The 22,189-nt window shown below is 31.8% G+C and overlaps 1 protein-coding gene and 1 pseudogene across 1 annotated transcript in view; one reads left to right on the top strand and one right to left on the bottom strand.

Moving 5' to 3' along the window:
* The window catches only part of LOC126880653 (receptor expression-enhancing protein 5-like), a 51,446-nt gene that overhangs the window by 23,595 nt on the left and 5,662 nt on the right, over positions 1-22,189 (bottom strand). Inside the window, exon 2 of the mRNA XM_050644695.1 lies at positions 17,619-17,851. Coding sequence (XP_050500652.1) covers positions 17,619-17,851 — 233 coding nt within the window. The remainder of the gene's footprint in view (positions 1-17,618; positions 17,852-22,189) is intronic.
* LOC126880992 (5S ribosomal RNA) lies at positions 14,169-14,287 on the top strand (annotated as a pseudogene).

Here is a 22,189-nt window from a genome sequence, read left to right as displayed (position 1 = left end):
GTAGATTGCATGATCTTATGCCGATTAAGAAATTCAGCCGTCGCAAAATGTGAAGCAACAGTAAAACAAACAAATATTTCAGAATATTTTAAATTGATTCGATTTTACGAACACAAATCCCTCTTATATTGTGAAACAAAACATACAAATGAAATTTGAGAGTTGTACCATGAATTTTCATTTTTTTTAATGTTCTGTTAACCGTCTTTTCGATTATCCGTCATACTCTTGGTCCGGTGCCCTGACGGATAATCGAGGTTCTACTGTACTTGATTATAAAAATGCCACAAGAAAATAGCTTCAGAACAACCCTGTATAAGTAAAAATGTGGTTTATGTTTATAAAGTCTAAGAATGATTGCTAAAAAATAGGTTGACTAAAAATTATATTTAAGACGTAAGTACCAGACCTATATAAAATGTTTAAGAAAACAGAACATTCAAGTAGTCACAGTTTATTTTTGTCAGAAAACGTGGCAAATCCTCTGTAACGTAGGATAAGATAACCCCCCCTACAGACATTTTTTATTGTCATGAATTTGCTCATTTTTATACAGCTGCCACTCCTCCGATTCCTCTAAAGGTCGGAAACGTATCAATATAATGTAAATTTATAGGTTTCTATTGATAATTTCACACATCTACTAGTCACATCTCTTTTTATTTTCACAACGTATTATGTTTTCCGCCTTTTGCCGGTTATTAGAGCATTCATCACTGTATTGTTGAATATAAATTTGTATTGATATACAACTCAGAAATTTAAAATCTGTATTTTGAGAACTATTTCTGAGTTGAAAATCGAAACGTCAATTGTAAAATATTTTAAATTAAAATTGTGGGGTATTCCTTAAAAATGTAGTAGGTAGTTAATATACAAATATCACAAAAAATAGCTAGGTTTTTATCAAAATATTTGATATTGTGTACCTATTATACAGGGTGTCACGAAAAGATTGGTCACAAATTATACCACAGATTCTGGGGTCAAAAATAGGTTGATTAAACCTCACTTATCTATATACAATAGTGCACACAAAAAAGTTACAGCCCTTTGAAGTTACAAAATGAAAATCGATTTTTTTCATATATAGAAAACTCTTAGAGATTTTTGAAGTTATACTTCTTTACCGGCGATAGAGGGGTAAATTTTTATATGGGAAAACCTAGCGACCGGGCGCATGCGCATTATAACTTTGTTCTGATTGGATCTTCAAATGACATGTCAAAAATTATTCAATATGGTAGCTGTGGCACAGCTGTAGTTAGATTATTTATGGTTGTTGCGTTTTAAAATTTGTGTGAAAAGAAACAACAAACAAAAGTTAGTTAATAGTTATACTGCCTTTTTAAATAGTTTTCATATACCTATATTTTTGGACTTTTGGACTATTCTGGACAAGGAAAACTCATTCTAATTTGGTAAGTACCTAGTTTTTATTATAATCATATTGTAATTATACATTTGGATTAGGTTGAAATACATACATTTATTTTCTCAAGAATGCGGATTTTAGAGAGAAATCCCAAATTAGGTTCGATTTTTATTTTTAAATTATGATTTTTTGGCGTAGATTTATTTATCTAGTAGGTATGTAATGCTTTGATTTACATACTTAATTTGATTACCAACAAAAGTTCTACCAATCTTCATCTAATATACTGTTTTCTTACTGTTTTGTTATATTTTTATATTTTCTTCCACAAAATTTAAACTACATAATTTTCAAAACAATTGTCAAACAGTAAAACGTTCAGTTACCGTATTTTTCCACATGATAAATAATGTGCGATTGGACGAGTGAGTCTACGCTTCGATTACGAGTCAAAGCGGCACGAAATTCAAGGGTTCAATTCCCGATGCAAGTTTTATTTTTTTATTTTTTTATGCATATTATGATTGTAAGTATATTTGTTATATAATTTTTTTTTTTCAGCAAATGCGTATTTAAAATTTTTGCCAACAATTATTATCGTCCAGAAATCATTTTTTCTTTGTGGCATTTTTCAATGTGTTTGTGTGCGTTTTATTCTTTTATTTTTTTAAATTTTTGGTATAGTCTTAAAAATCACATAATATGTAGTAGAAGTATAACTTCTTACGTGCGTACAAAGTACACACACATTCTTGTTTTATTAAAAATGTACATGTAGCATTCTTATGACAGTAAAATCTTAAAAAAAATTAAGGTAAATGTTTACATTAGTAAGGATCACTAAAAATGCGTAAATTTTTTGGACTTAGCCTAAAAATTGGAACAAAGGCAAAATTTTCATGTTTTTTGTTACGGAACAAACAAAAAGTGTAGAAATGTTTAAAACAATTGAAAAAAAAATTATAAAATATGGAAAATTTAAAACTAGCCAGATTAAAATGCTATCAAAGTACAAAATACCTTTAGTTATTATAACATATATAAACAAATTATAAATACCATTCATTATTTTCGCATTAAATTATACAAAAATAAATAATATTGTAAAATGGCCAAAAATTCATTGTTTGGAAAAATAAGTCCAGCGCGCTTGCACACAATATAGGATATTCTGATCATGTTCAATGTTGCCAAATGTACATTTGTGGTTTTCGTAAGTAACTATCGAACTTAATTTTAATAAAAGTTATGTATTATTATGAGTTTTTTTTGGGGATTACATAATTATTCGATTAAACTTTCATCATTAAATTGTATGTTCTGTTTTATTTATTAAAAAGAACTCATAATAAAAGTTTCTTCTCAGAATTAGATTATTAATGTTTCGGCCAATATCAGCTGCAAAACTGAACATGCTGATATTATTCTTTGAACAAAAGGTAACTAGCATCTCATTCCACATGCTAAAATAAGAAATCTCTTCAAAATACCAAATATTCTTTCAAACACAATTATTATTCTTGAAGCAATTTGTATGTACCAATGTCCTTAAACAGTTGAGGACTGTAGGTATATCCATTATTCCCCAATAATACATTCTCCAGAAATTTCCCATTTTATATACCCATAATATGCAAAAGTATTTAACAATTCCTAAAATAGTACATATTTCTAATTGCACTTACATATTTTAGGATGAGTTTTATGAGTATTCTTTAAATGCCTTAATGTTTTACTTTTTTCAATGATCTTGTTTTCACTTTTTTCTTGTATCTTATTACAAGTATCCTTTATTTTACGCTTGCAAAAAGTCTAGTACATACTGGAATTGGTAATTTCGCAATAAACAATAATTTCGAAAGATGTGGCAACATTGCTTCAAAAAAGTATGCAATACGCATACGCAGGTTGTTGACAGCAATTAAAATGGTGGATGCGGTTTGAAAAGATGTCAAAATATCAGTTTTTTGAATGAGAAATACAGAAAAACTATAGCTCAGCGCGAAAAAATGTATAGAATGAAAAGTGAATAAAAAGTCGTCAAAAATATACTGTGCAAATTTCGGACCAGTCCGAGTAGCCTTACTAATGTAGCAATTTACCAAAATTAAAATGAAATTTGTGCACCCCATAAAAATTTTATGGGGGTTTTGTTCGCTTAAACCCCCCCAAACTTTTGTGTACGTTCCAATTAAATTATTATTATGGCACCGTTAGTTAAACACAATGTTTTTAAAAAAATTTTGCCTCTTAGTACTTTTTCGATAAGCCAGTGTTTATCGAGATATTTTGAATATTTTTCGAATCCACCACATATTTGTATATGGTTAAGTATGATTATAGACACCTGTTAATAATCTGAAAATGTATTTATAATTTAAATTTTTAGGTGTATTTTGAAAAGAAGCCACATCTCGATAAAAGGCGAGTTATCAAAAAAAAAAAAAAAAGACTAAGAGGTAAAAAAGTTTTAAAAACACTGTGTTTAACTAATGGTACCACAATAATAGTTTAATTGGAACGTACACATACATTTGGGGGGTTTAAAGGAACAAAACCCCCATAAAATTTTTATGTAAATATATTAAAAAAGAAGCTGCATTTCGATAAAAACTGGCTTATCGAAAAAATATTAAGAGGCAAAAAAGTTTTAAAAACGTTGTGTTTAACTAATGAATACCACAAAAATGAATTGTTTGGAACGTACACAAAAGTTTAGGGGGGTTTAAAGGAACAAAACCCCCATAAAATTTTTATGGGGTGGACAAATTTCACTATAATTTTGTTTTAAGATGATCCTGCCATAGGAATGATACATGTTCATTTTCAATAAAAAATCTCTAATAGTTTTCCATATATATATTGAAAAAAAATCGATTTTCATTTTGTAAATTCAATGAGCTGTAACTTTTTTTATCAGCACATTTGTACTAAGGTAAGTGAGGTTCAATCGAACTATTTTTGACCCCAGAATGTGTGGTATAATTTATGACCAATCTTTTCGGGACACTATGTATATGTATTTGTTAACAGCATGAGCAAAAATTTAATGCTGCAATATACTGATTATACAGTTTCTATTAATATATAACAATATAGAAAAACATTTTATTTTCTTGTCGCGAATTGGTATCTGATACGAAATACGATAATAGTTTATCTGCGGTTGTAAAAGTTATAAAAAGCAATAAAATATTTTTATATAACTAAATATTTATTAATAGTTTTTAACTAAATCCAACATACTTCGGAAATGCTATATTAAATACACTGCGATATACATGTATCCTGATCGACTTTAATTTCTGGATTAAAACATGTATTACATTGGAAAAACACTTGATTTAGGTTTTTAATGTTGTTCTGAAGTTATTTTCTTGTTTTAGGTTGTTACAACGTTCAAAAAAAGAAACATCCTAAATAGAGATTTATGTGGATTAATATACCAAGATCTAGAATTCTAGATAAATAAGTAGGTATGTAGTACATGTAAAAGGTACTTGAGAATTAAAAAATACTTTACATAAATATTTCTTAATTATATCAGTAAATAAGTCTCAGTGTTTTTAAAATAACTCACTTTAGTTTTTGCCAATCCACTTCAGTTTTCATGAATCCTCATGTTTTGAGAAGCTATTAAACATAAAATGATATCGTAAGGTTATGTTCATTAGTGCTTATGCTATTGTCACGGCCGGATTTACCACTAGGCCGACAATGCACTGGCCTAGAGTGCCAAATTTGTTAGGGCGCGGAACGGGCGGATTTTGTTCGCAGGGTAGAACGGCAATTGAATAAAGAAAAACTTCCTAAACTAACAAAATTTTTTTCTAAACAAAAAGAGAGAGCAAATGAGAAGGTCGAGGCCGGCCCGAAGGAACCTTAAAAAAGCGTTCCATGTGTTTCTTAATAAATTTTGGTTTCAAATGTTGTGATGCAAAGGTATTCCTCGTTTTTATTTATAAGTACCTACACAAAAATTAAAATTTGTTAAGCAGTTACATTTCCCAGTGTGTACTTATGTAGTTCAAAATACCCCCATCAAATTAGAAACAAAAAGGGCGTTAGAGTGAGCCCGGAAGGGCCCGGGACCTGGTTTACGCGGGTTCCGCGTAAACATGCTCAGTACGCCACTGTGTAGTATAAACTTAAAATAATTAAAAAGGTCTGCGAATATAAAAACGGTATCACGAACGATATTCATGATATGTACTTATTTATATTGCTGAAAAATTCCACCGTCAACAACATTACCTTGGTAATTATTATCGATTAGGTTATCTAGCTACAGAAATATTATTTCCCTTTTAATATCAATTCTAAATGTGATTTGATAATAAAAACACAGACACATTCAAACGACGCAAAAACTCACGTTTTGAGATTTTATTAGTTTGATAGAAAAGCCTGAAACAATACTTATTTTAAATTATTATGTAGGTTGATTCATATTGCTCAATAATATTCAAAGTAATACCCGTTATAAGTAGTGTGACCAACTAGTCCGAAAAATCCGGGATATGGTCCGAATTATGAAGACGTGTCCCGGCGGGCGTCCCGGACAAGGCTTCCGGGCCATCCGAATTTTCAGCGTTTTGGTAAAATTTTATTGTGAAATTTTGAATACGTTATTCTTCTAAGAATTGACATTAAATTGAATTGGTGGGACGAAAGAAAGACGACAATAGGGATGTTCACTAATTTTTAAATATAGTTAAATTCAATAGATTACAAGGTATATAAAAACGTAACAATCATAAAACTGTTTAAAAATGTATATTTTTTAAGATAAATGAGTTCATAATGTTGATTTTCTTGGAGGCTAGAAAAACGGTACCCTGCAGCGAGGCTACGGTCTGTGACGTCAGCAGTCGTAACTTCTTTGATCGACGACTAGTTTTGTATACTTATTTACTCAGTGTATTTGAATGTGCGCAGTTTTTTACGTACTTATTTATTAAAAATAAAGCCAAATAAGTGGTGTTTTGTTCCTGGGTGTGTAAATACATCAAAAAACAGTTCTGACAAGATTTTTATTACCGTTCCAGCCAATTTAAAACAGAAAAAGAAATGGTTTGTTGCAGCTAGAACTTAAAATAACTAACTTAAAGAACTAACTTAATAAAATAAACATTATAGAAGTTTTCCAGAGACTTTCGGCCCTTGGTAATAATGTAATTGTTCTTTCTGCATTTACATTTTTCAAAAATACTTATTACCTATTAGTTTTCTCAGGATTCGAAAAAAATCCCACTAAAAATTCGGCTGCTAAAATGTTATTATTTCCGGTCTTGCTATATGGCGCAGAGGCCTGGACAATAATGGAAACATTAATGAAAAAGCTAGAGGCATTCGAGATGTGGGTGTACCCACGTATCCTCAAAATATCCTGGGCGACCCACACCAACGTACAGGTATTGCGTCGAATGGGAAAACAAAAAGAAATCTCTTTTACAAATAAGAAACGAAATCTTAAATATTTCGATCATATCATAAGGCATGATAAATATCGTATACTCCAACTGATAACGCAAGGTAAAATAGGGAGCAAACGCGGACCCGGAAAAAAGACACTCATGACTTAAAAACTTACGCCAATGATTTGGACAAAAATCGATCCGAGTTATTCAGAAACGCCTCAAATGAAATTAAAATTGCCATGATGATAGCCAGCATCCACAACGGACAAGGCACATGAAGAAGAATAAAAATATTTTTAATACACCTAACCAAGGTAACGTAATAACCAGCCGATGTATGTATACAATATGCATGCGTACAATGCATGCATACAACTTTCTCTATTTTTTTTTGTGGAGTATTAAGCATTTATTTGTTTAGCTTAAAGAAGACATGGAAAATTATATGGAATATACACTCAGTAAAGCTGTGGTAGATTTATTTTTTTACAAGATGCCAATAAATCATACACCATTGTTACATCTACACTACAGTCGGTAGTTTATACGAATCGGCTTTCTGAAAACCTTCTTCCATTTTATTTGTTTATTTTTGTAAAACCCAAAATATGTCCTTACAAACAGTCTATCCACTTTAAACTAAAAATTCACTATAAAACTCCACTTTCAACCCTGATAAAACAAGAAGAGAACAAAATAAAATGACCTGAAACGTCAAACAGGTAAACAGTAACACTATGAGAATGGCGCGCGCTTGGGGTATGCAACTAGTGACGTCAGGCCAATAGAGAAGCGTTCTTGAAATTTAAAATAATGCTAGATTTCTAATAAAATTTTTTATAGAAAGGCTTTTTCAATTTTGTTGAAATTTTGGACAATTATTCCTAGGGTGTTTCTTAATCGTTTTACATGTTTGAAATGACTTTTTAATTTTTTGTGAACATCCCTATTTCTAAAGTGTAATACTAATACCACATTCAAAAAGTTGATCTTCTAATTTTTCCTTTTTTGATAATGATTTCCGGATTGGAAGTCTAAACATCAAAAACTAACAAAAATATAATTATCATCTTACAACCAATTGTTGCTTAATCCCATCAAAAATATCATTGACAACACAAAAATGTTACATAATCAATAAAATGATGCTATTAAAGTTTTATATTTAAAAGAAATAGCCCGATTTTCATTGAAAAGTCCCGAATTTCAGGTATTTTTTTAGCCTTGTCTCGAATTCGACTGAATTTTAGTTGGTCACACTAGATATAAGCAAAACGAAATCAAAAGAGCCGGAGATATAAGATTTCTTAGGTTGGAAAACAAATTCTGATTATAACCTAAATTATTTACAAAGCAAACGGACGATAAATGGATAGACGTAAGGAATCTACAATATGCATTCCACGACAAGTCTTGTCTTAAATCGTAAACTCTCTTTTTCACCTTTGCTTACTCACAAATTGAGTCTTCTCTTCTTCTTTAAGTGCTATCTCCGCGGCGGAGGTCGGCAATAAGCACAGCTATTTATTTGTATTTTAGAGACGGCTGCTCTGAAAAGTTCATTTGAATGTACATCCGTACCATTCTCTCAGGTTGCGCAGCCACGATATTCTGCGTCTCTCTATGCTTCTCTTTCCTTGAATCTTTCCCTGCATAATCAATTGGAGCAAGCTGTATCTCTCTCCACGTGTAATATGTCCGAGATATTCCAATTTTCTTGTTTTGATGGTATTTAGGATTTCCATTTCTTTATTCATTTTTCTCAGAACCTCTTTGTTTGTGATGTGTTGTGTCTCTCACGTTATTTTCAGAAATCATCTATACACCCACAGCTCGAATGATTATAGTTTTTTCACTGATGCAGCATTCAAGGTCCAAGCTTCCATTCCATAAAACAAAGTCAAGGAAACGTAGCACGTAGCACCTAGCCAACCTAACTCTTAGCTTCAACGTCAAATCTCTTGTGCAGAGCACTTTTCTCATTTTGTTAAAATTTGCTCTTTTCTATTCTGATTTTGATTTCCTGTAAGTAATCTCCTGTGGAGTTGATCATTGTTCCAAGGTATGCATGTTGGTCGACTCGTTCGATATTAGATCCGTTTATGAAGATATTTTCATTATTTCTTTGAGTTTTCGATATTCACATAAACTTTGTCTTCTTGACATTCATTGTTAGCCAGTATTCTTGTCCAAACTCTGCTATTCTGGTCACCAGCCTCTGAAGATCCCCAATATTTTCAGCTAAGATGACAGTGCCATCCGCATATCTAATGTTATTAATGGGAATTCCATTTACCTTTATTCCAGCTGTTACACCCTCAGAGCTTTTTTCAAGATCTCTTCCGAGTAGGCATTAAAAGAATTGGCGACAACACGCATACCTGTCTCACTCCACGTCTGATTTCCATTTCCTCTGACAGCTGGTCTTAACACCTACTTTTGCTCTTTGCTTATAGTATAAATTCGATATAATCCTGAGGTCATTGTAGTCTAGCTTCTTTGATTCCAGGACATGCATTAATTGTTCATGTCGTACTTTGTCGAATGCTTTATTATAGTCAATAAAACACGCATATATATCTTGATTGACGTCCAGGCACCTTTGTATAAGTATGTTAAGTGAAAAAAGAGCTTCACGAGTTCCCAGGCCTTTAAAAGAGGCCTAAGTTCATTAAACATCGTTCTTGTCCTGACTTTTTTATCCCAAATAACTGCTTTTAGATTTGATACGTCCATGTATCAATCAGATGCTTATTTAAATCACAGAATTTGATAAGTTAAGCATAGTAACCGCAAAAGGTCTGTCTCATGTTCTATTAATAATAAATGTATGCAAGTCTTCGGCAACTTGCCCGAGATGTTAAATAAGCTGGGAAATTTAAAACTGTGGGAAATGAATCAAACCACAAAAATGAAAGTTTGAAATAGTTTTCAAACATCCTCTGCAACGAGGAAACAAAAGAGGTTGTATCCCCGACATTATTCAATTTAAATTCGATCAATTATTCAAATAACTTCTGCAAGGTCGACCATGTGGAATACAATATATAAATGGCGAAATACTTAACTTAATTACTAAACCGTCTCACAGAAAATACTATATTCCGACTCAAATCCAATTCAATACAGGCGTATGAGTGAATATATCTCCCTCCATGTAAATTATTCCGTAGTAAAATTCGTGATAATTTGTAAAAATATTATTCTATATTTCTTTATTTATTTTACTTTGTCGAATACATATTTTAATATCTAATAGATACATCTTCGTTCTAAATAAGAGTCTGGTTTCGGCGACCTATATTCAAAATAATCGATACGATGTTCTGATTTCATCCCAAATTTTAACAAGACATTGTCCCACTTTCTGCAAATTATTAGATCAGTTTAGGAGGTATGTAGGACTTATACCAAGTTTGCCCTCAACATATCCAATGGGGTCAAAATTTGAATACAATATCATTTTATAGCCACGATTTCAACCTCAGAGTATTTAAAGACAAGTGTTGCAAAAACTCTTTTTCCAAATATGTACTGTGATAAATGTTATTCAGTATTAGATAATAATATTTAAAGTTTATATTAAAGAGGCAAATACCACCTCTCAAATCCACCTCAAAACAGGTCCGCCCTGGTCTATAGAAAAGTACTTACTTAATTGACAGTGTCTTCATAAAAATTATATAACCTAGACCTAAAGACTTGGCGTGTTGTAGCATTAATTATAGAAATAGAAACCAACTAAATGACAATAGTCACGGAAGCCGTGTTGCTAAAATTAAATAAAACTTTTAGGAGAAACTTGGAAATATATATTATCATGTGTTTATAGGTAGCATATAATGTTATATGTGATCTGTGTCTCTTTATCTAGATCTAGAATCTAGAGTATCTGTGTGATACTCTAGTCACCGGTACAGGCGTATAATTCCAAGTAAACTAGATGTGCTCAAATGTACACAAGGAGCAAAAAGACATCCAGAAAATAAAAACATAATATATTGGGTATGGTATTAGTGCGAGAAAGTCTAATTACTAATTTGTAATAAGAGATAAAAAAACATTTAGATAAAAGTTGAAGCATAGATAAAATGTAGTACCATACTTTAAAAATATTTTTAAATATACAGGGCCATCCGTATTGACAGTGCGGAACAAACTTATCTTTATTTAATGGTATATTTTTACATTTTTGGACTTTTCTCGATGTTCTCTTTTTTTTTCAATTCAAGATTTTGTAATGTTAAACCAGGTAGCTTAAAATAATTATGTTTTTTTTTATTAATTTCTCTGATAGACAAACCATGAAGAGAAGCTTTTCAAATTTTACTAGAACGTTTCAACGAATAGACACGTAGATTACAAGAAATATGATCGACCAACAACTATTCTAAATGAAGAAAATAGTGTCACTGCCAATTCGCATATTAGTACTAGGGACATTGCAAATGTTTTTGAAATTAGTGTAGTGTAGGAAAAATTCTAAAAAAAAAACAAGATGCATCTGTATCATGCACAATTGCATCAAGAGCTTAATGAGGATGACTATATTAAAAGAGAAGGATTTTTTCAATGAGAGTATGAACAAATTCTTAATAGGATTCATATTTCTTCAAATAAGTTTTATTTGGAGATGAAGCTGCTTTACACAAGAATGATACTGTACACAGACATCATGTCCACTATTACTCAACTTCTCATCCACACCACACACCATAGTCAAACAAGGTGGTGGTAGAATATTTTTGGGCTGGAATTCTAGGAAATTATGTTATCGGACCCTACTTTTTTGAGAATCGGGTAAACGGAGGAATATATATATCTACATGGCTGCACATGGATTCGCTCCCGGGTTCAGGTAGGAAGACCTAACCCTTCGGTCATAACTTAACTTTCGGGTATGAGTTTCGGAGCCAACTCGTGTACAATAAAAGTGGTTTTATAGGGGTTGGGAGCGAATCCATGTGCGCCGATCTACATACTGCTTCTTTCGTTTCTTTTTTAGCGAATTTATAGTTTTTAACTACATTAATTAAAAAATTATCGATTTTAAAAGATTTAGTCCTGTCGCCAGGGGGGGTACAACGGCCTCCTTAATTCAGATGGACTTACCCAAGTTTTTTTTATATATTTTGACCCGTAGAATACGAATTTTTTGGGTAACAGTTGATCCGGATGTCGATAAGATTGTTATAGACAAAGAACTTGAGGAATTACATAACAGTGATTTCTCGCAAAACAAAACATATTTTTGTATTTTTTGGGTCATTTTAAGCAAAAAATATTCCTACAAGTTTTTTCGTAGAATGCATAGTTTTCGAGATAATCGCGGTTGAACTTTCAAAAAATCGAAAAATTGCAATTTTTGAACCCGAATAACTTTTGATTAAAAAATAAAGTAGCAATTCTGCTTACCGCATTTGAAAGTTTAAGTCAAATTATATCGGTTTTGATTATTTGCATTGCTAAAAATTAATTTTTTTATTGTTAAACTAATCTATAAACACATAGGTTTCCCGTGCCTAATACATGCGTTTTACCGCATGCTACGTAGAAATTGCCTCGCTTGCACTTGTAGCTACTCTACCTACTCGTTCGATTTTAAATGAGAAATCATAGAAAACATCACTCACATACTAGGTGTTTACTACAGTTTACAGCTTTGTTTAACAATAAAATAATAAATTTTTAGCAATGCAAATAATCAAAACCGATATAATTTGACTTAAACTTTCAAATGCGGTAAGCAGAATTGCTACTTTATTTTTTAATCAAAAGTTATTCGGGTTTAAAATTTACAATTTTTCGATTTTTTGAAAGTTTAACCGCGGTTATCTCGAAAACTATGCATTCTACGAAAAAACTTGTAGGAATATTTTTTGCTTAAAATGACCCAAAAAATACAAAAATATGTTTTGTTTTGCGAGAAATCGCTGTTATGTAATTCCTCAAGTTCTTTGTCTATAACAATCTTATCGACATCCGGATCAACTGTTACCCAAAAAATTCGTATTCTGCGGGTCAAAATATATAAAGAAAACTTGGGTAAGTCCATCTGAATTAAGGAGGCCGTTGTACCCCCCCTGGCGACAGGACTAATTATTTTTTTAAATGATATTTAATATTTTTTTAATAGGATAAATATGGAAATAAAGTTTTTTTAATTTATACTTCTTTAGGAGCGATTGGGAAAACAGAATAGAAAGTGAAATTTTATAAAAACGACAGTCTGAAGTACGCACACACAGACAAGATAAAAATTACAATCTGAAGTTAGTTGCAAAATATTTCAAGTTACGTATCAGTTCAAATAAACAATTTGAAAAATTGGTGTTTTTGTAAAAATTATATACAGTGCGGTGGAATAAGTGTTGCCCCCCCCCCCCTGTTAACTTGCTTATTTTAAGAATATAAGCAAAACACTCGGACAGGTCGATTTTTAAACTAACCATAGTATATTATAGCATCAACGTTTCGAACTTTACGCGATACTTCTTCAGGTGACAGCCATAACTTTGATTTTTTTAAATGGTAAAGTACATCATGTGACACCTCATTTAACAGCTTTTGAAATACTGATTTCAAAAATGTATAATACTTTAATCCTGTTTGAGAGCGTAGGTGCAAAATTTCGGTCGAATTCTTTCTAAATGCAATCATTTTTTCGAATCCTGAAAAAACTAATAAATATTTTTGAAAAATTTAAACGCAGAATGAAATATTACAGTATTCTCGATGGTCCAAAGTCCCTGAGAACTCCTATAATGTTTATTTTAATAAGTCACAGTGGAGAAAAAAAGAGAAAATTTAGTGTGATTTTTAATTTCAAATATATCATTCAAAAGAAACTTTTTATTTATTCTAAGGGACTGTCAGCCCTCGGTAATAATCTAATCTTTCATTCTGCGTTTAAATTTTTCAAAAATACTTATTAATTTTCTCGGAATTCGAAAAAAATAAATACGTTTAAAAAGTGTTCGATCGAAATTTTGCGCCTACGATCTCAAAAAGGAATAAAGTATTATACATTTTTGAAATCAGTATTTCAAAAGCTGTTAAATGAGGTGTCACACGATGTACTTTACCATTTAAAAAAATCAAAGTTATGGCTGTCACCTGAAGAGGGATCGCGTAAAGTTCGAAACGTTGATGCTATAATATACTATGGTTAGTTTAAAAATCGACCTGTCCGAGCATTTTGCTTATATTCTTAAAATAAGCAAGTTAACAGGGGGGGGGGGGCAACACTTACTCCACCGCACTGTATATGATGGTGATTTATATTTACTGATAATTTATTAGTAAATATTTACGCAAGTTTAATTTCACGTAAAGAAGACTTAAAAATCGATTTTGTTTTATTTATTATAATCGGCAACGGCCATACCACAGTGAACATACCAGTTCTCGTCCGATCACCGAAGTCAAGCAGTATCGGGCGCGGTTAGTGTTTGAATGGGTGACCGCTTGGGAACACCGCATGTTGCTGCCTCCCCCTTTTTTTGGTTTAACTTTTGATATTTTTTTAATAAAGTTAATACTTATAATAATAATAATAATAATGTTTATTAATTTCACAGTACAAGAATTAAATACATACATTTTAACTTTATATTCTACGTTTTACATTATTACATTCTACATTTTAACTTTACATGTTAATCTTGGAAAATAAAGAAACATTTACTCACTACCCGTTAAAACCTATTGGTCGAACACGGGGATAGTGTGTGACAATGTTTAGTTATTGAATATAGTATGTGTATACTAAATGCCAAGGTACAAACATTCTATTATCTTACATGTATTTATTTATTTTCTTTTATTTTTTTATATTATAAATAAAGGAACTGGGTAAATTTAACAAACCACTGTATTGCAAACATTCTTTTTTTTTTATCATTTTTTTTTTATTTTTTATTTTTTTATGGACAAGAAGTTATCGACAAAAAAGAGTAATTAGAGAACTTTGTGGTATTTATATTTTAGTGGATTAGTTGGCAGTTCAGTTTTTTGTTAACGTATTATATGATCTAAAGTTATATTAAGAGGGGTATTTTGAAAATCTATTTAAATAGTGACAAAGAAGTAAGTATAACTTTTTACGTGCGTACAAAGTACACACACTCCTTTTTTGTGTTCCAGTTTTGCAGCCATCTTTACAAGATGTTCTTTAACACTTTGCGTTCCATAGAGTGTTACACTTAGATATTTTGGGTGTTTAGTGTGCCTGAGGAGTCTGTCTTCAAAGTGGATTTTTAATTGGTAGCTGGCTAGTCTATTGTTTAAATGAAAGTACGATAACTTCCATTTTGGCGGCATTGGGCTCTCCAGCGGTGGAAATATCTTCCGAGGGCATCCAGGTCGTTTGTTAATAATTTTGTTTAGTAGTTTACAATTCTTTGTGGCTTGTAACCTGCATATCCGAACTTCTTTGATGTGGTTTTGGGCATGTCTGTTATGCTAAAGAGTAGGAGAATCAGCACCGATCCTTGCGAGAGGCCATTGTTCAGTTTCATTAGGGTATCTATCGCCCACCATGACTAAGAAACTTCTGTTGCATAGCATTAATAACATCAGCGATCTTTCTGCATAGATTCGCTCCCATTAATTTATGTATTATCCCTTATCTCCACACGGTATCGTACGCTGCTGATAAATCAATGAAAACAGTAGATATTTTTAGTTGTTTTTGAAAGCTTGTTTCTTCCTAGTTAGTACATTTATAGGTTTTTATCGCTAAATTTCCCATCTCCACTAGTTTTATTTCTTTTTATCTCACAACTTAATAATATGTTTTCCATCTTTTGCGTTATTTTGCGCTCATCACTGTATAGCATTCTTTTAAAAAGTTTGTAGATTATTCGCTGTGTGCAAGTACTTGGAGGGGATACGAGAAACGATTGTGCGCGATTAGCGGAGAAATCTTGCAACTTAACATATTTCTTAAATAATTCATATTGTCAATTGAAATTTTCAAATTAATATATTTCATACCTACTGTCATTGAAGAAAATGGGATTTCGTAAATGCTGTGTTATAAATTGTAAAAATTATATGTTGCTCCACAATATTGATATGATATACAATTACTATTAAAATGAATTTAATTAATTGTATTTTGCTTGTAGTACTCTAGTACATACAATATTTAAGTGTACTTTTTAACAACATAACCTCAATCTTACTTTTTCTTCTAATTATTTTTTGGGCTATGGCCTTGACAATTATCCAGTAACCACGGCTAATATAATTGGCCAATATAATTAAAAGTGCTAAAAATGTTGCTGAGCTATGACACTAGGTGTCGCTCTTCCGAACTTGCACGGTCCCAATACTTAGAAGTGCAATGTCGTCGGCCTAATAAGCAAATTGCCTAAGTCAAAAATTGAAAATTTTACAGGAGAGACAAAAAACTTTTGAACAAAAGTAAAAAAAGAGAAAATTGCCTAACTCCATTCAATACATAATTGACCAAAATTAATTAAACAAAATATTTACACAAACTTTCTACTTATTATACTATATCCATATTAATAATAATAATCAAAATATATTTATTTAGTTATATTTTCTAACGTTTTTAATCAAAACAACTTCATAGACGATATTCGTATGAATGGGAAAGAACGTTTGGACTTCAGCAAAATTCGTTTAGCAAAATTGACGCGAAATAAAATAATAATGACGCTTGTGGGAATCGTCAGGCGGTAGCTTTAACCGTCTACTACTAGATGACACCAAAAAACAATTTTCGGAAAAAATGGACTTAGGCAATTTGCTTATTAGACCGACGATATGTCGAAATTTTGTAGGTACATCGTTAGCTAAGAAACCACTACTTGATAAAGAATTGCTATTTATTTAAATTTCGTTATGAGTTTCCTAAAAATCAATATTTTCGTAATTTATGCCATCTCAGACTACTTCCCCTAGGTGGTGGGGAGAGACTTTACACGCGCAGTGTATAAGGAGCATTTTTAATAGAATTAAGAATATTTGGTAAAGTGCCTGGTAGAAACAACATATTATAAACTGATACCGACTGGTATATTATTTGACAAATAATGACATGATTTCGAAGTCAGTTATATAATGCCCTAAGGCGTTATTTTCAAAAATAACAATCTAAGTAAAACTATGGTTACCACAATTACGTTACGACTATTGCTGGTAAATGTACCTACTTATTTAAAAACTAATTAATTCAAAATTCATTCAAATTTTTTGCATATAAAGAATAATTTAGTCGAATGCACCACGGGTATTATAGATAATAACGTTTTCGATCAACGTATATCCCTCGGGCCAAAGGCCCTCGGTATATACACCATTGACCTCAAACGTTATTATCCTTATAATACCCTTGGTACCTTAATATACTGAATTCGCTCTATCGAGATTCACTTTGACACTGACGTTAGTAATTTCTTTTTTGGTAAGTTCAGTTGTCAGAAGTGACTGGAAATTACTACACAACCAACGCACCTGCTCATAGCCAATTTTATTAATAGTAAACAGACATAAAAATAACATAAACCTTACGCCAATTAATAATTATTTATTTACACCATTATAATGTATTGATAACAAATAAGAAAATTATTTATTGTACAAAATAAAAATATTTTGTAGAAATAAACTCCACAAAATTTTATGAGATTAGTAGACACTCCCACTATTTCTGATAATTCTTCTTTTTTTAATGAACGATTAAGTTGATTTTAGCAGTGTGAGGTAGGAATTTTTGTGTTGTATGTTTCCTATTCCGAATGTGTCAAAGTGAATCTCGGTAGATCGAATTCAGTATAACTATAACTTACCTTTATAAGCCAATAGAGGGGGAACCACCTAACGATAACATCTACGAAGTATTCTGTGACGGAAAACAAGGAGAAAACAACCCAATAAGTCAACCATTTCGTATCATCATCCTTTTCTTTCGATTCGATCGCTTTTATCGAAACGTAAGCCGGATACAGGAAACCTAACGAGTTGCAGATTAGTTGAGCAAAATATCCAAACACCAGCCAAATGCCCAAAAACGCAGCAGCGCCTAAAATCAACGTTTTATCGCTTGTACAATCCATATTTTCTATTTTTAAAATTAAAGCGGGTGGATAGATAACACAAGGTTGTGATAAAGAAATGGTGTAAATACACCTTAATTATATAAGACTGGCTTAGTCTTTAAACTTAATTTAAACATACAGACCGATAACGCACTGGGTCGAAAAATGTTATACTGGTTATACACATAAATACCTTTCCTTTACTTACAAATTCTGATGGCTTATATTTATTTTCAAACAGATAAGACAGTAATACTATTTTAATTGCTGGTATTTATTATTGCGTCATTATATATTTTAGAAATAGATATTAACATACCTAATAAACCTCATATTTCATGTCCTGAATCTATTTGAAAATGATTCCGACATCTATTTTTTGTTATCTACTAAAAAGCTTAATTGGTTACTTTCTTGTAATAGACAAAAAATCGAGAATTGATGGATTCGACCGTTACTTGATGGAAGTTCATTTTATCTAACAATAAAACACTGAAAACGTTTGTTTTCTATACTTCCACAAAATTTTTCTTTCAGCTTCAGTTTCAGCAGAGTACCTTTCTCAAATTTTTGAGCTATGGTTGTACAGAAGGATGCTAAAGATGCCATGGACAGACAAAGTCACCAATGAAGAAGTCCTACGGAGGATGAACACGACCGCAGATTTGGTCAACATCGTGAAGACCCGTAAGCTGCAGTACTTGGGACACATAGTGAGAAATCAAGGCAGACACGACCTACTCAAATGCATTTTGCAAAGTATAATTGAAGGGAAAAGGATCCCAGGACGAAGAAGAATATCCTGGCTTGCTAACCTGAGAGCATGGCATAGAAAGACCTCAACACAACTATTCCGTATAGCAACCAACAAAATCATCATAGCCAGAATGATCGCCAACGTTCGGAACGGCCTTTTCCAATTGATTTATTTTACTATGTGATGCTGCATTTTAAAGTCTCTAACTGAATATATTGAGGAGACAAGTTTGTCATTCAGAATTATATCTGCATTTTTCAATTTATCTATTTGGACCAAGAGCTAGCAACGTCGGAAAAAAAATCATTTTAAGACGGCTGATTCTTTCATATATTGTTCAATATGCTTCCTCGAACACCGTATCGGCTATCTGGCTACTGATACAGGTTGCGTTCATTACTGCGCAGCACACTTGTACAGGTAAACATATCGAATTTAAAATTATTGTAAGACGAAAAATTTTTTTGTCATTACTTTTTAAACATTATTAGAAATATGAACTGTAATTGCCAGACATTTCGGTGGTTTAAAAAGTAATGACAAAAAAACTTTTCGTCCTAAAATAATTTAAATTCAATATCCAGGGTGATTGATGAGTGTGATAAAGCTCAGTAGATCCGCTATAGTAATAGATAGCAATAAAAGTTAATAATAAAAATTGTGGCCAACTTTTAACTTCACATTACGAAATTAGTTAGATTGTTACAGGGTGTTCGATAACATAGTGGCAGACTAAACTTATGTTTTTTTAAATGGAACACCCTATATTTTATTTTATATTCGAAATCCTCTTAACTTCCCCATCACAAAAATACAAAGGTTTGTTATGTATATAGGGCTTTTACAAAGTTATAACCAATTTTTTATGTAACAAGTTCAGCTCCCTGTATAAATAAAAAAAGCACAACAGCGATGGTTTATTGGTGCCATATTTTTTTGTTGATTGTGAAAATTTTTAAAAATTGTTGATATTGCTAATTTTCCTTATATCGAATACAGGGTGAGTCAAAACACAAGTACATTCTTTTCTCAGAAATTTTAAATGGAACATCCTGTATTTTATATTACTATCGAAAAATATCATTACCGTACTTTAATTTTTGTATAATATTCCCTATGCCTACATTTGTCAGTTTTCGAGATATTTTCATTTTTCAGAGCAAGTTATTAATTAGGGTGTTCTATTTAAAATTACTGTGAAAATAATGTACTTGCGTTTTGACTCACCCTGTATTCGATATAAAGAAAATTAGCAATATCAACCATTTTTATAAATTTTCACAATCAACAAAAAAATATGGCACCAATAAACCATTGCTGTTGTGCTTATTTTTATTTATACAGGGAGCTGAACTTATTACGATTTTCATAGAACATTGGCTATAACTTTGTAAATACCCTGTATAACATAACAAACCTTTATATTTTTGTGAAGGGGAAGTTAAGAAGATTTCGAATATAAAATAAAATATGGGGTGTTCCATTTAAAAAAACAAAAGTTTGGTCTGCCACTATGTTATCGAACACCCTGTAACATTCTAACTAATTTTGTAATGTGAAGCGCAAAGTTAGCTACAATTTTTGTTATTAACTTTTATTGCTATCTATTACTATAGCGGATCTACTAAGCTTTTTCACACTAATCAATCACCCTGATCTTGTGTTTACCTGTACAGGTGTGCTGCGCAGTAATGAACGCAACCTGTATTAACAGTCAGATGGCCGGTACGGTGTTCGAGGAAGCATAGGGAACAATATATGAAAGAATCAGCCGTCTTAAAATGATTTCTCGAAAACGTTGCTAGCTCTTAGACCAATTAATGTCCATAGATCCTAATAAAGATTGCTTAGGGCCTTTATTTTGAATATGAAGAATTTGAAATTGTTCATTAAAAGAATGATTATGATCTAGAAGGTGAAGTGCGTATGTAGAATCTGTTTTTCTATTGTTGAAAGCTCTTTTGTGTTCTGCTATCTGTTCGTCAAAAGTTCTGCCAGTTTGACCGATGTAAGTTTTCGGACAGTCACCACAAGTTAGTTTGCAAACACCACTCTGTAATTGCTTTCTCTTTCGGCTCTTATTGTTCTTAATGTATTTACTTAAGTTGTTGCTAGTTCTGAAAGCTGCCGAAACAGCTATAACGACATCTGTAATAAATTTTGTGGACGTATTGAAAACAAAAGTTTTCAGTGTTTCATTGTTAAAAAAATCGAGAGTATACGATCTGTTCAAATTAATTTGTTTGTGATTAAAAACAATTTTATGACGATATCCTCCCGAGATTAAGATGATTATCCGATAAATACGTGGCTTAACATAGAGATGTCGAAAATACTGAGAAATCTACTATTTTGCATACTTATCTTTTAATTCTTTAAATATGATAGTACCTACTACAGAACGATCTGTCAACTAGTATTTTTTCAAAAATGAATAACCATTTTCAATTTCGTTGCAACACGAAACTACAGACGCATCATTATTCCAGTTCAATCAGAGAGTGCAGCAAGTACCTCTACCGGTTTCGAAACTTATTAGTCTCTCATCAGGAGGCACACGGATTGCAACGAACGAAATGGCAGGGATGCCCTAGCGACAACTGCTATCAAAAAACTAAGTTTTCAATCTAATAGCACATAAAACAACACCCAAATATGTTATTCTACATCCTCCAGACTCAAAACAATGGGAACCTTCTCTGGTAACACCTCCGAGGCTTCTACAATTTGCAAGCCATAACGGATGCTGAAACTAAGGAAGATGAGGGAATTTTACAATTTATAATTCACGTCCCATCTGCATTTTTAGCATTTTTTCCACTATATTTGAAAAAATACATTTTTAATTGTATTTTTTCCACTATCGGCTTCCACTGTAATATTTTCTTTATTGATTGTGTATATTTTTGTCTCTGACGTAAGAGTCTTGACTTTTAACAAGTCCTACAATATCGTGCACTTCATTAAATTTATGAATCTCATCGTTTCTCCTGATTCTCTATGTGCCGTTTACTTTTCTCAGTATCTCTCTCTCTAATCCTAAGTTGCGTTTCATGTTTTTTTTTTGTCATTACCCAGGTCTCACAACTCACAACCATGGGTTACTATGGGACTAATTAATGTTCTGTTTCGCCAAAAGCAGAACTTGATTATTACAAACGAATTAAAGCTACCAAACAGACATCTGTGTACATATCAAAGTAGTTAAAAACCAAAGAGACTACATTATGATAAATGAGAGATATTGTAGTGGTGTTAAAGCTATATCCCGGAGCAGATGTGGCCTCAGATCACAACACAATTATCGTCAGGATTATAGTCACATCTAAAAACGTTAAAATCAAAAAATTCCTGCAATAGACACAAGCAAGCTTAAATAACCTATACTAATTTCACAATCAAGATGCAGTAGAAATAAATAAACCAAGACACGATAAATGCTACTAGGAGCACTCCCGAATCATAATTTGTGTGTGCTCCTAGTAGCATTTAAAGTGTCTTGGTTTGTTTATTTCTACTGCATCTTGACTGTAAATTTAGTATAAAGTAAAAGAATGCCTCCAAC

Source organism: Diabrotica virgifera, chromosome 2, assembly GCF_917563875.1.
Source record: "Diabrotica virgifera virgifera chromosome 2, PGI_DIABVI_V3a".
Taxonomy (NCBI): Eukaryota; Metazoa; Arthropoda; class Insecta; order Coleoptera; family Chrysomelidae; genus Diabrotica; species Diabrotica virgifera.
The sequence above is the reverse complement of the archived record's forward strand: the minus strand, read 5'-3'. Positions and strand labels throughout refer to the sequence as shown.